The sequence below is a fragment of the Artemia sp. Qi Xiang Cuo genome, chromosome 3 (genome assembly GCF_049724085.1).
Source record: "Artemia sp. Qi Xiang Cuo chromosome 3, ASM4972408v1, whole genome shotgun sequence".
Classification (NCBI taxonomy): domain Eukaryota; kingdom Metazoa; phylum Arthropoda; class Branchiopoda; order Anostraca; family Artemiidae; genus Artemia; species Artemia sp. Qi Xiang Cuo.
In genome coordinates this window covers 5,753,429-5,768,862 of record NC_142796.1, presented here as the reverse complement: position 1 = coordinate 5,768,862, position 15,434 = coordinate 5,753,429, and the positions used below count along the sequence as shown (strand labels likewise).

The window sequence follows — 15,434 nt, the reverse complement described above, 5'->3', positions numbered from 1 at the left end:
AAGATGCACTAGAAGCTAGCTTACAGGAAAAAAAAAAATAACTGAAAATACTTTCAGCCTCAGAATTTGAGACCCAGGCCCATTCCAGAAATCTTTCCAGCAGTAAAGTTTCTAAGTTAGGATAGAGTCGTTCTTTTGTCCTCCTAACCCCCAGAAATTGGGGCATTTTTACATAGAACAGTTTTGATAGGAGAGTGGTAAAAAAGCTCAAATTTCGAACTATTTACGCAAGTGAGAAAGATGAGAAAGAGTGAAATGATAAAGAGAAGAAGAGAATGTGAAAGAATAATATTTTGGGAGAAAACACAAGCTCAAAAATATTCTGAGAACAAAATAAGGCAAGAAAAGCGGAATGAATAAAATACACAGTCTGAGGGAAAAGGATAGACCCCAAACTTTTGCAAAAAAAAAGAAGGTCACACGACTTGTTTTTAGCAACAGCTGCTGTCCCAAGAGTAAAAACACTGATTTGTTACAAAGATTTTTCGTCTGTTTTTGATGCACTACAAGAAGTAGAGTGTAAAAGGGGAGTACACTTATTTGGCACAGTACCGAGGGTAGTCTCCTTAACTAACAGCAAAACAATGCTGCTATTAAAAAACCCAATGCCCCAATTAATTATGTGAGTCAGAAACAAGGATGTAACCAATTTTATGACAAGCATGCATCTACGCATAACTTGAAACCCAAGTAAAAAGCAAATAATAATTGAGAATCAAATGATAGCATATATTTAGTTTGAAAAAGTAGACCAGAGTCTTAAGTTTTACAAATAAAAGTGTCATATAACGCATTTTCATTTACTGCAGCTTTCTGAAGAGTAAAGAAATAGGTCTTCAAAAATGGTTTTTCATCTTCTTTTGATTGCTGAAAATAAATTGGAAAATGTAGATTTGCTCATAATGGCATAGACTGAGGGTAGTTTCCTTAATGTACTGCAGACATATAATAAAATTATATCCCCCCCCCTACTTCTTACCTAGAAAATACGATCTTCTTAATTTTTTTGTTTGGCTGTTCCAAAATTATGGTTTCTTTAGGACAGTATCTTATTTTGGTCAGAGTTGCCACGTTGAGCCGGGAAAATAAATAAGCAGAACTAATTAGTTAAATTTGACAAAGCTTTTTGTCAGTAGAAATTCACACTAGCAATCAGTTGATTCTCAAAGCCAACTATGCCTCCATAAGAAAGCTATTCCTTCCTAAGCCTTTTGGTGCCATTTGTTTTTAAGCTTATTTTTTACTGATTTTTCACCCACCTTTTTTTTTGGTTTGGGTCCCTCCTACCACCATAAGCTGCATAACTGCGTATGATAGTCATTTCGTTAAAAATTAAATTCTCGATATTTCCTAATTTCTTTTTAATTATAAATAGCTGTGTAAGTTTCCACTTAACTAATTCAATCGATCAGATTTCATTGTCATTGGCCATAGTACTTTTAAAAATGTATGTGGCAGAAATACCCTAAATATTCGCAGAAAAAGACAACAATGAAACTTCAGACTCCAAAATTTATAAACAGAGCTGTCCTCGATTTTCTGTCATCATATTTTTTTTTGCTAGACAGTATTGGAGAAATATCGTCAATCGCATAATGTAAAAGGCTGTTCCAAAAACCTCTAGGATTTAACTTGAGTTAAGATGGAATTAACTGCATATGGTGAGAAGCAAGTCTTATTGTATACTGTGTAGCGCTGGACAAAACGGGCGTTAATCCACTTTGGGATTTAAAAGGAAAGCAAGATAAAATTATCTTTAAAAAATCACGTCTTTGAAAAAGCAGTATTAATATAAAGGCTACCACCCGATAAGAAAACGCTAGATGAAACCGTTGAACAGGCGGCAATACAAAATAATTTTATAAATCGTTATAGAACCCCCCCCCCCAACTCGGCGATTGAAAACAGTTAGCTCCCTAGCCAGTATTTAGGCATTAGCCACAACGAACTCTAATGAAAGAGGTGAGACGCCTGGCAAAAAGAGGAAAAAGGATGAAACTCGTTCACCAGTGATAGTGTAACCCCTCCCTTCAAGTGTCCCAGAAACTAGTAGTACAGATTACCCCAATTATTATACTGTCTCAATCAAAAAAATCAATGGCCAACCCTTTTCAAAAGATCGGATAATGCACATTAAGAAAGCTGTTTTTCTGATCGCCAAGGTAAATTTTGAACCTGTTTTCAAAGAAGACGAGTCTATTGATATTTACTTTACGTCTTCTCAGGCGGCCGACCATGTCCTGTCAAAACCCAAAGAAATAATTCTTGATGGCTCGAAAATTTTAGCCACAAAAAAAGATGTGGAAAAGTTACAAAAGTATGTGCTTTATGGTGTTGATAGCAGTGTGAAAGTGGAGGAAATACAAACTGAACTAATAGATTCTTCAGAACTTCTCATAAATCCTTCAACTGCAATAAGGCTAAGTTTAAAGAAAGAAGGAGTCCTTCACCCAAGCCGTTCAATCCTCATTTCCTGCAAAGTTGAGCTAAACAGAGAAATATTCTTGTACGGTATGTCCCTTTTTTATAAGATTTATAAGCCTAAGCCACTACAATGCTCTACTTGTCTGGCCCATGGCCACAGCAAAAAACACTGCAAACAGTCCCATCCGTCTTGCCTTAAGTGTAGGAAAACAGGCCACGCAGTTAGTGAATGCCCTGAATCAGACCCTTACTGCAGAAATTGTAACTTTAAGGGACACACAACCCTTCCAAAAAAGTGTTTCTCGGTTCACAGAAAGTGAGTCGTAATCCTTAGAACATTGGATAAAATGAACCTACCCTTCCCAGTTTTAGCTGCAAGAAACCTTTGGCACACCACACCCCCTAGGCCCAGTAGAAGCTAAGCCACAGTTGTTGTAGAAGATGCGCATACAGTATCAGTTCCTAAAGAGGCAAACACTGTTCATTCCCAATGCGTTAGTTAGTCCCCCTAGGCCGGACCTAAATGTAGTGCCTCAGTCTGCCTCCCCCACGAGTCAGCCACAAGGTGCACAGAAGGGCAAAGCCGGACCCCCTATCTCACCGGCCGTCACTTAATTGAGGTTAGTGATGAACCAGGAGAAACCAAAAATATTCTCAAGAACAAAGCTATCACCAAACTCCTAGGTGATGAAATCTTCCAAACAGCTATAGCTCAACTATCTTCCATCAAAAACGACATAGATTCCACATTGAAGCTAGTTAAGCCTGTTGACTCAACTGCAAATCAAATCGGTGCCATCGCCCTAGTCAAAGGCAAGAAATCTATGAAAAAAACGGCAAACTCTCCATAGCAGTCCAAAATTACCACCAATGATAATTCGTCGGCTGATGAAGAATTTCAATATTCAAATCAAGCAAATGATGAAACTTCGACCACAATGGATATTTAAATGTATACTATGCAAGATTTTACGTTTCTCACGAAGCTATCACCAAACTCCTAGGTGATGACATCTTGCAAACAGATAGAACTAAACTATCTTCCATCAAAAAGGACATAGATTGCTAGTCCACATTAAAGATAGTTAAGCCTGTCAAATCAATTGCTAATCAAATCACTGCCATAGGCATAGTCAAAGGCAAGAAATATATGAAAAAAACAGCAAACTCTCCATACCAGTCCAAAATTACCACCAATGATAATTCGTCGGCTGATGAAGAATTTCAATATTCAAATCAAGCAAATGATGAGACTTCCATCATAACGGATCTTTAAATGCATACTATGCAAGGTTTTGCGTTTCTTACAAAATTATCACTGGGCAATAATGTTGTTTTTAACTATTACGATGACCAAAATAATTTGCGCAACAACCCCTTAGCTAGCCCTGATAGCCCCTTAAGCCATATTAACTGTGAATATCTCGACACTTAAGATTTTGTAAAAAATGTAAAACCTAAGCTAATGGAAGAGACCAAACTTAATATAATCTGCTTTAACATCAGAAATATAAGAGAGTATTGGACTAATTTTAAAGATTTAATTTTAATTAATGGTTACCGCCCTTTCGACGTAATTGGAATAACGGACACGTGGTTTTCAGAAATTGATGATACTAATGAATTTTCCCTCCCTGGCTTTCAAGCTATTCATATTGAAAGAAATTAACCAAGTCCTCTGGTGGCATTTCTCTTTACATCCGGTCAACTCTAAAATTCACCAGACTATTACAATGTGAATCCTTATTCTCGCAACCTATAAATAATAGATGCATTTATTCAATAATTGTTGATATAAGTGTTGACGACAATTCTTTTATTTTTTCATTTTTTTATAAATATCCCTCATTTCCGACACCTTTTTTTTGTAATCTTTTTTATGACTTTTCTAGTCTTATTAATTTAACACAAAAGAAGGCAGTTGTTTTTGGGGACTTCAATTGTAATTTACTAAATGTTAGCAATAATAATGATTGCGATACCTTCTTTGAAACATTTACCTCAAATTGTCTTCTTCCAACAATCCTTTTTCCTACTAGAGTTGATCCTATGAGGTCTACCGCTACTGTAATTGATAACATTTTTGTATCCACTTCCCTGGGAAACCACTTGTCCTCCAAAATAATATTCTCTGGCCTGTCAGACCACTTTCCGATCTATCTCTCCCTACCATTCCAACCAATTATTAAACACCCTAGAACTAATACCCCTACTTCTAATAGAATATATAGTACTGTGAATATGAACCGGTTCACGAATCGTTTGAAATCCGTTGATTGGTCCAAGATGTTGAATTGTCAGAATGTTAGTTCAGCCAAAAATGGTTTTACACAGGGACTGAGTGATCTTATCAGTTCAACCTTTCCAGTCTGTAAATCAAACCGAAAAACTACCTATATACACCCCTGGATGTCCAATAGCCTGATAATCTCTTCATATTGTAAAAATGACCTATATAAGTTAGCTTGCAAAACAAATAGCGTTATTGACCTAACTAATTATAAAAATTACAAAAACTTATTCACCAAACTCATCCGTTAAGCAAAAAAAAAAATGATTATTATTCAAAAATCACTCACTGTAAAGGGAACTTGCAAAAAATTTGGTCAACAATAAACCAATTTCTATAAAAAAAAAGGAATTCAAGATCTATACCTATTAACCTTAAGGACATCAGTGGCAGATTAATTGACCCAGTTTCTGTACCGGATACTTTTAATAATTATTTCACTAATATTCCAAATGCTAACTCCTGTTCCCCCTCCGAGTCAGTACACCCTAGCAAGAATCCCAGATCCATGTTTTTCTCTCCAACTGATAGTAATGAGGTTCAAGTTATCGAATCTCTCTCTAATAGTAGTACACCTGACTTCCTTGGGATAAGTAATAAGCTTCTTAGAACTGCATCTTCCTATGTTTGTGAACCCATTCTGCATATAGCAAACCTGTCTATGATCAATGTAGTCTTCCCAGAAATATTTAAATCAGCAATTGTTATCCCGATTCATAAAACAGGCGATCCGTCTGAGATAAGTAATTATCGTCCAATCTCACTTCTCCCAGTTGTATCCAAAGTGCGTGAGAGAATTATTTCCGACGTCTTTCTTCCTTTTTATTTGGGATCAATGCCTCAGAGTTCAGATTTATTAATTTTTTTTACTCACTCTGGAATTTAGTCCAAACTGTCAACTGATCTTTCACAACTCGATACCACACAGAAAATCCGGTACCAAATTGGGATTGAAAATACAGAAGTTTGCTCATTTCTGGATTTTTATCAGTCCTTGGACATGAAGTATCCTTTGATTTTACTAAATAAACTTTAGAAAATAAGGATTTAGGGAACTCCTTTCTCATGGTTCAGCTCCTATCTCTCTGGTAGAGTATGGAGTTTGAGTCTGGGCGGCATGACCTCGCATCCCCTACCTGTCCGGAGGGGCGTCCCGCAGGGCTCTGTTCTTGGTCCAATACTTTTTCTCCTTTATATTAATGATTTGGTTAAAGGCCTGGGTCCATCAGTGCACCCAGTAGTTTTTGCTGACGATACCAACTTTTTCATCACAGGCCCTAATTTACCATCCGTCGTCACCTCTGCTCAAATCCTTCTGAATAGAGTACAGGAATGGTCTCTCGTTAACTGCATGACCATTAAAAGCAAGAAAAGTCAAGTTGTATTATTTCAAACCCCTTACAAAAAAAATGAAGCTCAGCAAGCACTTGGCCTAAAATATTCCACCAATCTCCTCCTGCAGGTCAAAGTTGCCAAGTTTCTTGGTGTCCACATAGACTCCTCCCTATCATTTGCAACTCATGTTTCCTACATCAGAGCAATAATCTTGCGACAGGTAAGTATGATTAATCGTGTGAATAATTTTCTTCCCTCTGATATCCTTGTCACCCTTTATTACTCTTTTATTTAGCCATATATCTCATACTGCGGATCTGTTTGGGGCAACACTTATCCTTCAGTTACCAATAAATTAAAAGCTGCCCAAAACAATGCCATCAAAGCAGTTTTTCGGCTGCCCCGACTATATCCCACCCAGGACTTGTTCTCCGATTTTGGTATTATTCCTTTTGAACAAATCATTAAAAAATTAAATTTATCCCTTGCATACTCCGCTTACATACCTTAAAAACCTTACATTACATAAAAACCTTCCTCCCAAATTATTATCTTATTTTAATTGCAATAATTCTGAAGGCCTATGTCTACGTTAATCCAGCTGCTCCTTTGTTGTCCACAAGTATGTCGCTAGCTCCACCCAGTGATCCTCCATTTATAAATCGATAATTCAAAAAAATATAAAACCCTTCAGTGTCGAGCTATCCACAAGTTTTCGCACGCTGTATAACAATGTTACTAAACCTTGATATTATAAATTTCAAAATTTTTAATCAATTTGCCTTAATTTACCCGTGTTTTTCTTTTTTTTCTGTTTTTTCTTTTTTTTTCTCTCGTGTTCATTTTCAATTTTTTGTTGTTATGGTCGTCAACAAGTTCGCTTCCAGGATCCATGTTATTATTGGTGTTATGTTTCATCTTTTTTTATTTCAATAAATTGAATTGAATTAAATATATCAGTTTCTATTAAGATAGACTATTAAGAAAACAACTATTAAGATAGGATTTTTTTTTCTCTAATTCTCTACAATTTGGAAATTCAAAATTACATCCTTTGGTAAAATTTAGAGAATTAGGAGTCGGGGAATGGACATTTCATATTTGGAGTTTAATTTGAAAGGATAACTTTCAGAAAGAAAAATAAGCTGTGTTTGCATTTGCTTGTTGTGTTTTCAGTAAAGCATATTCAAGATTTTAGCGCGTAAGCTTATAGCGTTACAACCCATTCATAAAGGTTTTATTTAAACTTCAGCCGGTACGCTGTGCCCATCAGCGGTTAGCGAAAAGTTTCATGCCTAGTTTCGTAAATATGTACAACAAAAATTTCAAAATTTTGACTCATCATATTTTTTATGTATATTCATTAATTTTATTGTTTTCTATTTATTTTTTAGTTTTTAACTAAATGTAATTTTTTTTTAAATGTATTTTTTTTACAATGAATTATGTTTGACGTGAACGTCACGTTCTGAAGATGACATGATATGATATATATATATATATATATATATATATATATATATATATATATATATATATATATATATATATATATATATATATATATATATATATATATATATATTTATATATATATATATATATATATATATATATATATATATATATATATATATATATATATATATATATATATATATATATATATATATATATATATATATATATATATATATATATATATATATATATATATATATATATATATATATATATATATATATATATATATATATATATATATATATATATATGTGTATATATATAGTGCTTTTGAGATATATATAATGCTTTTTTTTGGACATAAATTTCAAATTCGGCGATCATGCTGTGATAGTAATTTTAAAAATAAAATTCTATTCTTCTTCTTGTATTCTTCTAATATCTGAGATAATGGCCAGAAACCGAGATTAATCCCCCACATGTTGATCTTTTTGATCTGTAATGCCCTGCTAATCCTCTTATTGAGAACAGCTTAGCAAACTGTTTTTGACATTACCTAAGAATTTTTGTCGGGCCTGTGGGGCTCCCAAACGTAACACGCAACAAATTATTAGCCCAGATGACCACCTAAGGCAGAAGAGCAAGTCGGTTAGAGCTGACGACCCTAAATACATGGAGCCTAGGCGGCTATTTAACCCGTCACAACCCATTGACTCAGATAGTGGATAGGATAAGCTGGGCCATGGCGCAAATTACGAGTGTCCTTTAGTGCATTGGAATGTTCAGGGATTTTCGTATCTTAAAGTAGTTTCTTCTTAAATGTCGTGATTTTTCAGTTGTATCATTAGTAGAAACGTGACTGGAAAAAGAGGAAAGAATAGAAGGTTGTTCGTATTTTGGATCACAAAGAAATCGATCATAGAATGGTAGAATTTCTGGAGGAGTTGCATTATTGATAACGAAAAGATGGCGAAGTTTGACAGTTTCAGACACGACTTTGGGGAAGCGACCCTATGTAACTACAGCGTGTGACCGTTTATATACACCTACATCAGCCATCTATAAAAACAGGTTGAAAAGGATATTTTTTTTGAAGCTCAGAGATTAATTGTGGGGTTGGCATGAAGAGTATATAGGTCAACAGGTAGTCATCTAAAAAGTAATCAGTCGTTAGCGTTGATCCAATGCTGGATTTTCCAGGGATGATCTCTTCTCGTGTTTCCAGATTTCTACTGTCCAGTCGCGTTTCCAGTAAGTGTTCCAACATTTTGGAAGGTACACCAGCCATTACTGTATACCTGAAAAAAAAGTTTAGCTAAAGATAAAGAGGTTACTTTCAGAAAATTCCATGGCAAAATGTTTTCTCCAGTTTAGTTAAATTTACAACTTTCCGAGTGTTTTCGTGAGGTGCCCACATTGTTTGTTATTTCTGGAGCCTCACTTTCTTAATTCTTAACTGGTTTAAAACCCTCTGTGTGAAAATTTAAGCCAGTAAAAAGAATATAACTTTCGAGTGTCAAGTTTTTTTTTACAAGTGGGCCTAGTTTCTTTTATTTCTTTGGTTTAGTTTTTAACATATAATATGTTATTGAAAAAAAAAGTGAATATAGAATAGCAAACATTATTCCAAAAGGATCTATACTAAAAAACAAACAAAAAACGAGAACATAGAAACATGATTGTCTAGGGAATAACCAAAAGCAGGAAAGAGAAAATTCCAAAAAAGCATATTTAATAAAATCCATTTAATCCTCCAATATGCTAAAAAAAAATCAAACCATGATAAAACAATAAAACAATTAAATATATAATAAAAGCAGTAAATAATAAAAAATTATGATATAATAGCACAACATTAAACATAATAAATAAAATGCCAAAATGATAGAATGGAAATCACAATAATATCATCAAAAGATTCAATTTTTTTAGGGTTTCTTAAAATATGTAAATTCATTAGGTTTCAACTTAAACATCAAAAATAAAAAGCATCAGAAAAATTTCGTAATTTTCAGAAAAAGGACCTTTGTGAAAGTTACACAATCAAATTCAGTATATCATATAACCTTTTTACAGAGGTTTCAAGCCCCTATCTACAAATATGTATTTTGTTTTCCAGAAAAATGGTCACGGATACATATTTATTCATTTTTTCCTAGAGGTGATCTTTTGAAATCAAAGGCTCTAGAATATAGAAAAGACACTATTTCGAAAGATAATTGAAAGTTAGAATAGACTTTTAATATTCATAAGCAGCAAAAAAATAGGAACTAGAATCGAGTAAAGAGTTATGTGATAGCCAATAGATTTAAAATTATAAAAGGTTACAAGATCTGCTTCCTAGTTTCAGGGACCCTATTACTGCACGTTGGTGCGTTTTGTTCCTAACAATACATAAAGTCACTCCGTAAAGTGTACAACTAAGTGGTTAATCTAGACAATTGCTTTTACCGGTTATTAATCAAAAAAACTTTCCTAAAAATTATTTTTTAAAAGAAAATTAAAGGCCATTTTAAACTTAAGCTAAGGAGATACAAATACCTGTTGAAATTTAGACTCAAAACGACCAGAAATTAATATTAGACAATAAATGAAACCCAAAACGAACAGGAATTAAATAAACAATCATAGAAAAAAAAACATACAAAAAGTAATAATATAAATGAATAAATAGATCTTAAAGCGAGTAATACTTAAATTGAATATGCAAATCAAGCTTAAAACGAAAAAATATTTTGCTATTAAAGTATAAATGAAACTTAAAACGAACAGAAATTAAATAAACAATCAATGCGAACAAACATACAATATATATTAATGTAAATGAATAAATAAATCTTAAAACGAGTGAAACTTAAATTGAATATGCAAATCAAGTTTGAATCAAATAAAAATAACTACAAACAAGAGTTTGGGTATCGTCTCACTTCAGAAGCCTAAAACCTACTGCGTCATTGGCGCTTTACTGAAAACGAATTATATTACAAACGTTTTCTTTTGTACTTAATATTGAAAATAAATATTATCTGGTCGTTTTGAGTTTGAATTTTAACAGGTATTTGTATCTCCAGAGCTTAAGTTTAAAAAGGCCTTTACTTTTCTTTTAAAAACTTATTTTTCGGAAAGTTTTTTTAAATTAATTTTTGTTCGTTTTTGATTACAAAAAGTTACAAGTTTTTATGGTATGGGGGGGGGGGGTGCTTACTGTCCGATTATTCTTGACTTTAAAAAACGGATCTAGAACTTTAAATTTAAATCGAATGAGGCTTTTTTCAAAGTCTTTACGATTACCTCTGTGATAAAAACCTTATATATGAACAATAGACAGCTTGCATAACTTGTGGACAGCAATTGACAACAATGAATGGATTGAAAAAATAGCCCCAGTAAGGGGGTTTAGACCATTTCACTTGCTGACACAAAGGGATCACTACTGTTTGGAATTGACCTTAATAGGAATTTGTGTACCAAAGCAATTTTGCATCTATCACAGAGTATGTATTTTAACCTTATAATTGGATAATTATAATAGATTCCCTATGTGTATTTCCCATACAAAACCCCTTCCCATAAGTTATAAACCCCCCTTAATAAGTTATGCCCCAGGACATAACTTACAACGCCTATCCCTGGGCCCTGGTGGGCTGTGTCGACACGGGAGTTTTTTGTTATCAGAACTTTGAACTATTTTAACAAAATTTCTATCTCAAAATTTTTATCTGATGCATTTAGGGCGTGGAGGAGGGAGAGGGGCTAGTTGCCCTTCAATCTCTTTTGACTCTTAAAAAGTTAACAAGAGCTTTCAATTTTCAATCAAATGAGCCCTCTCTATAGTTTATACGAGCATCCCTTCCATAAGAAATAATATGAAGGATTCGGAGAATCCTAAAATTACAACCCTTAGCCTGAGGGCTATGGGGGAGTTGTAATCCTCAAAGACCCAATTTCCAGAACTTAAAACTACGTTTAATAAAATGGCTGTCATAAAATTTCGATTGGATGTGTTTGGGGAAAAGGTGGGCGTGAGAGGGAGGTTAGTTGCCCTCAAATCACTTTCGACTATTACAAAGGGCACTAGCCCTCGGAATTTCCAATCGAATGAGCCTTTTTTGAAGTTTCTACGACACCGCCTTCTATAAAAACCTTCTATGCCTCCAGGGCATAAATTAAAACCCTTGCCCTGAGGGTTGTGGGGGAATTTCCTCCTCAAAAACATATTTTCCATTTGGAAATCAACTACGCTGAACAAGATGGCTATCTCAAAATTTTTACCGGATGTGTTTGGGGGAATGATGGGCGTGGGGGGGGGGCTAGTTGCCCTCCAATCACTTTCGACTATTAAAAAGGGCACTATCCCTTTAATTTCCAATCGAATGAGCCTGTTTTGAAGTTTCTACGACAACGTCTTCTATAAAAACCTTATATGCCCCCAAGGCATAACTTAAAACCCTTGCCCTGCGGGTTGTGGGGGAGTGTCCTCCTCAAACATATATTTTCTATCTGGAAATCAGCTACGCTGAACAAAAATGGCTATCTCACAAGTTTTATTGGATGTGTGTGGGGGAATGATGGGCGTAGGGGGGGCGAGTTGCCCTCCAATGACTTTTGACTAATAAAAATGTCATAGTTCTTTTGAATTTTCAATCAAATCAGCCTTTTTAGAATTTGTTATCAAAAAACATTCACTAAGAACCTGAAATGCCCCAAGGGCTTAACAGAAAAACCTTTCCCGGGGGGTATGGGGGTAGTTTCCTCGTCAAAAACATGTTTTCTTTATGGAACTCAACTTCGCTAAACAAAATAGAGGTCTCAAAGTTTTGATTGGATGTGTTTGTGAGAGTGATGGGAGTGGGGGGGGGCCAGCTGCCCGCAACTCAATGTAAACGAGTACAAAGAACAGTATCCGCGAGTAGTCCAAATCGATTTAGCCGTTTTTAATGCTTCTATGACACCACCTGCTTTAATTACCTTTTATTACCCCAGGTCATAACTCAAAACTCTCACACTAAAGGTTCTGGGGCAGTATCCTCTTCAAAAATATAATTTCTATCTGGAAATCAACTACGCTGAACAAAATGGCTGTCTCAAAATGTTGATTGGATGTGTTTGGAGAAAAGATGGGCGTGGGGGGGGGGGTTATCTTCCAACTGACAACTTTAGAATATTAAAAAAGGCCCTATTCCTTTAATTTACCGTCGATTGAGCCAGTTTTGAAGCTTCTACTACAATGCTTTCTATAAAAACCTTATATGCCCCCAGGCCATAACTTAAAACCCTTGCCCTGAGGGTTGTGGGGGAGTGTCCTCCTCAAAAATATATTTTCTATCTGGAAATCAACTACGCTGAACAAAATGGCTATCTGAAAATTTTGATTGGATGCGTTTGGGGAAAAGATGGGCGTGGGGGGGGGGGGGGTATAGTTACACTCCAATCACTTTCGACAATTAAAAAGGGCACTAGCTCTTTAATTTCCAATTTAAATCGAATGAGGCTTTTTTCAAAGTCTATACGATTACCTCTTTGATAAAAACCTTATACATGAACAATAGACAGCTTGCACAAGTTGTGGACAGCGATTGACAACAATGAATGAATTGAAAACATAGCTCAAATAAGGGTGGTTAGACCATTTCACTTGCTGACACAAAGGGATCACGCCTGTTTGGAATTGACCTTAATAGGAATTTGTGTGCCAAAGCAATTTTGCATCTATCACAGAGTATGTATTTTAAGCTTATAATTGGATAATTATAATAGATTTCCTATGTGTTCCCCATACAAAACCCCTTGTATGGGGAACACATAGGGGGGGGGGGGTTATAAACCCCCCTTAATAAGTTATGCCCCAGGGCATAACTTACAACGCCTACCCCTGGGTCCTGGTGGGCTGTGTCGACACCGGAGTTTTTTGTTATCAGAACTTTGAACTATTTTAACAAAATGTCTATCTCAAAATGTTTATCTGATGCATTTAGGGCGTGGAGGAGGGAGAGGGGCTAGTTGCCCTTCAATTTCTTTTGACTCTTTAAAAGTGAACAAGAACTTTCAATTTTCCATCAAATGAGCCCTCTCTAAAGTTTATACGAGCATCCCTTCCATAAGAAATAATATGAAGGATTCGGAGAATCCTTAAATTACAACCCTTGCCCTAAGGGTTTTGGGGGAGTTGTAATCCTCAAAGACCTAATTTCCAGAATTTAAAACTATGTTTGTGGGGGAGTGTTCTCCTCAAAAATATATTTTTTATCTGGAAATCAACTACGCTGAACAAAATGGCTATCAGAAAATTTTGATTGGATGTGTTTGGGGAAATGATGGGCTTGGGGGGGGGAGGGGGCTAGTTACACTCCAATCACTTTCAACTATTAAAAAGGGCACTAGCCCTTTTATTTCCACTCGAATGAGCATGTTTTGAAGTCTCTAAGACAACGCCTTCTATAAAAACCTTATATGCCCCCAGGGCATAACTTAAAACCCTTGACCTGAGGATTGTGGGGGAGTATCCTCCTCAAAAAAAAAATTTCTATCTAGAAATCAACAAATCTGAAAAAAATGGCAATCTCAAAATTTTTATTGGATGTGTTTGGGGGAATGATGGGCGTGGGGGGGGGGGGGCTAGTTGCCCCCCAATCATTTTCGACTATTAAAAATGATACTAGCCCTTTCATTTCCAATCGAATGAGCATGTTTTGAAGTTTCTACGACAACGCCTTCTATAAAAACCTTATATGCCCCCAGGTCATAACTTAAAACCCTTGCCCTGAGCGTTGTGGGGGAGTGTCCTCCTCAAAAATATATTTTCTATCTGTCAATCAATTATGATGAACAAAATGGCTATCTGAAAATTTTGAGTTGATGTGTTTGGGGAAATGATGTTCGTGGGGGGGGAGAGGGGGGCTAGTTACACTCCAATCACTTTCGACTATTAAAAAAGGCACTCGCTGTTTATGTTCCAATCGAATGAGCCTATTCTGAATTTTGTACGATACCGCCTTCTATAAAAACCTTATATGCCCCCAGGGCATAACTTAAAACCCTTGCCCTGAAGGTTGTGGGGGAGTATCCTCCTCAAAAATATATTTTCTATTTGGAAATCAACTACGCTGAACAAAATGGCTATATCAAAATTTTGATTGGATGTGTTTGGGAGAATGATGGGTTTGAGGGGGGGGGGCTAGTTTCCCTCCAATCATTTTCGACTATTAAAAAGGGCACTAGAACTCTCGATTTACAATTGAATGAGCCCTTTTTGAAGCTTCTACGACGACCCCTTCCATATGAAGTGCCTCTGGAAAAAAAAAAATAAATAATAAAACATTGGAGCCGTATGGCCTTTACAATAGGCAATGCTACAGCGTTGCCTCTGATATGACTTATTCATTTAAGGCTTTATAAAATCATATTCAATTTTCTTTTGCAGAACAGCCAGAACAGCAGATATAGAGGTAGAGGGCAAGTGGATCTTTCAATGGTGGGTAGAAGGGTACCTTGAAGGACATTTTTAGGCCCAAGTATTCTATCAGTGAACTTTAAGAAAAATACAGAAGGAGAGAGGGTTGGGAAAAGGCCCGACCTAATCTCCTTCCAATTTTGAGAATATATTATTACTAAGACTGTAATCTGGTGCTGTCGTAGAAACTTCAAAAGGGGTTCATTCGATGGGAAATTGAAAGTTCTAGTGTCCTTTTTGATATTCGAAAGTGATTGGAGGGCAACCAACATCCCACGCCTATTATTTCCCCATGCACATCCAATCAAGATTTTGAAATATTCATTTGGTGCAGCGTAGTTGAACGGTCCAGTAATCATGTCTCTGAGGATGAAAAATCCCCTCCCCCCACAACCCTCAGGACAAGGGCTATAAGTCACAATAGTTGCCCATCATTAACATATAAGGTTTCTTATGGAAGGAGTAGTCGTA

The 15,434-nt window shown here is 35.5% G+C and overlaps 1 protein-coding gene across 1 annotated transcript in view; it reads right to left on the bottom strand.

The window, feature by feature from the left end:
- The window catches only part of Epac (Exchange protein directly activated by cAMP), a 230,554-nt gene that overhangs the window by 33,049 nt on the left and 182,071 nt on the right, over positions 1–15,434 (bottom strand). The window contains exon 12 of the mRNA XM_089085794.1: positions 8,599–8,811. Coding sequence (XP_088941920.1) covers positions 8,599–8,811 — 213 coding nt within the window. The remainder of the gene's footprint in view (positions 1–8,598; positions 8,812–15,434) is intronic.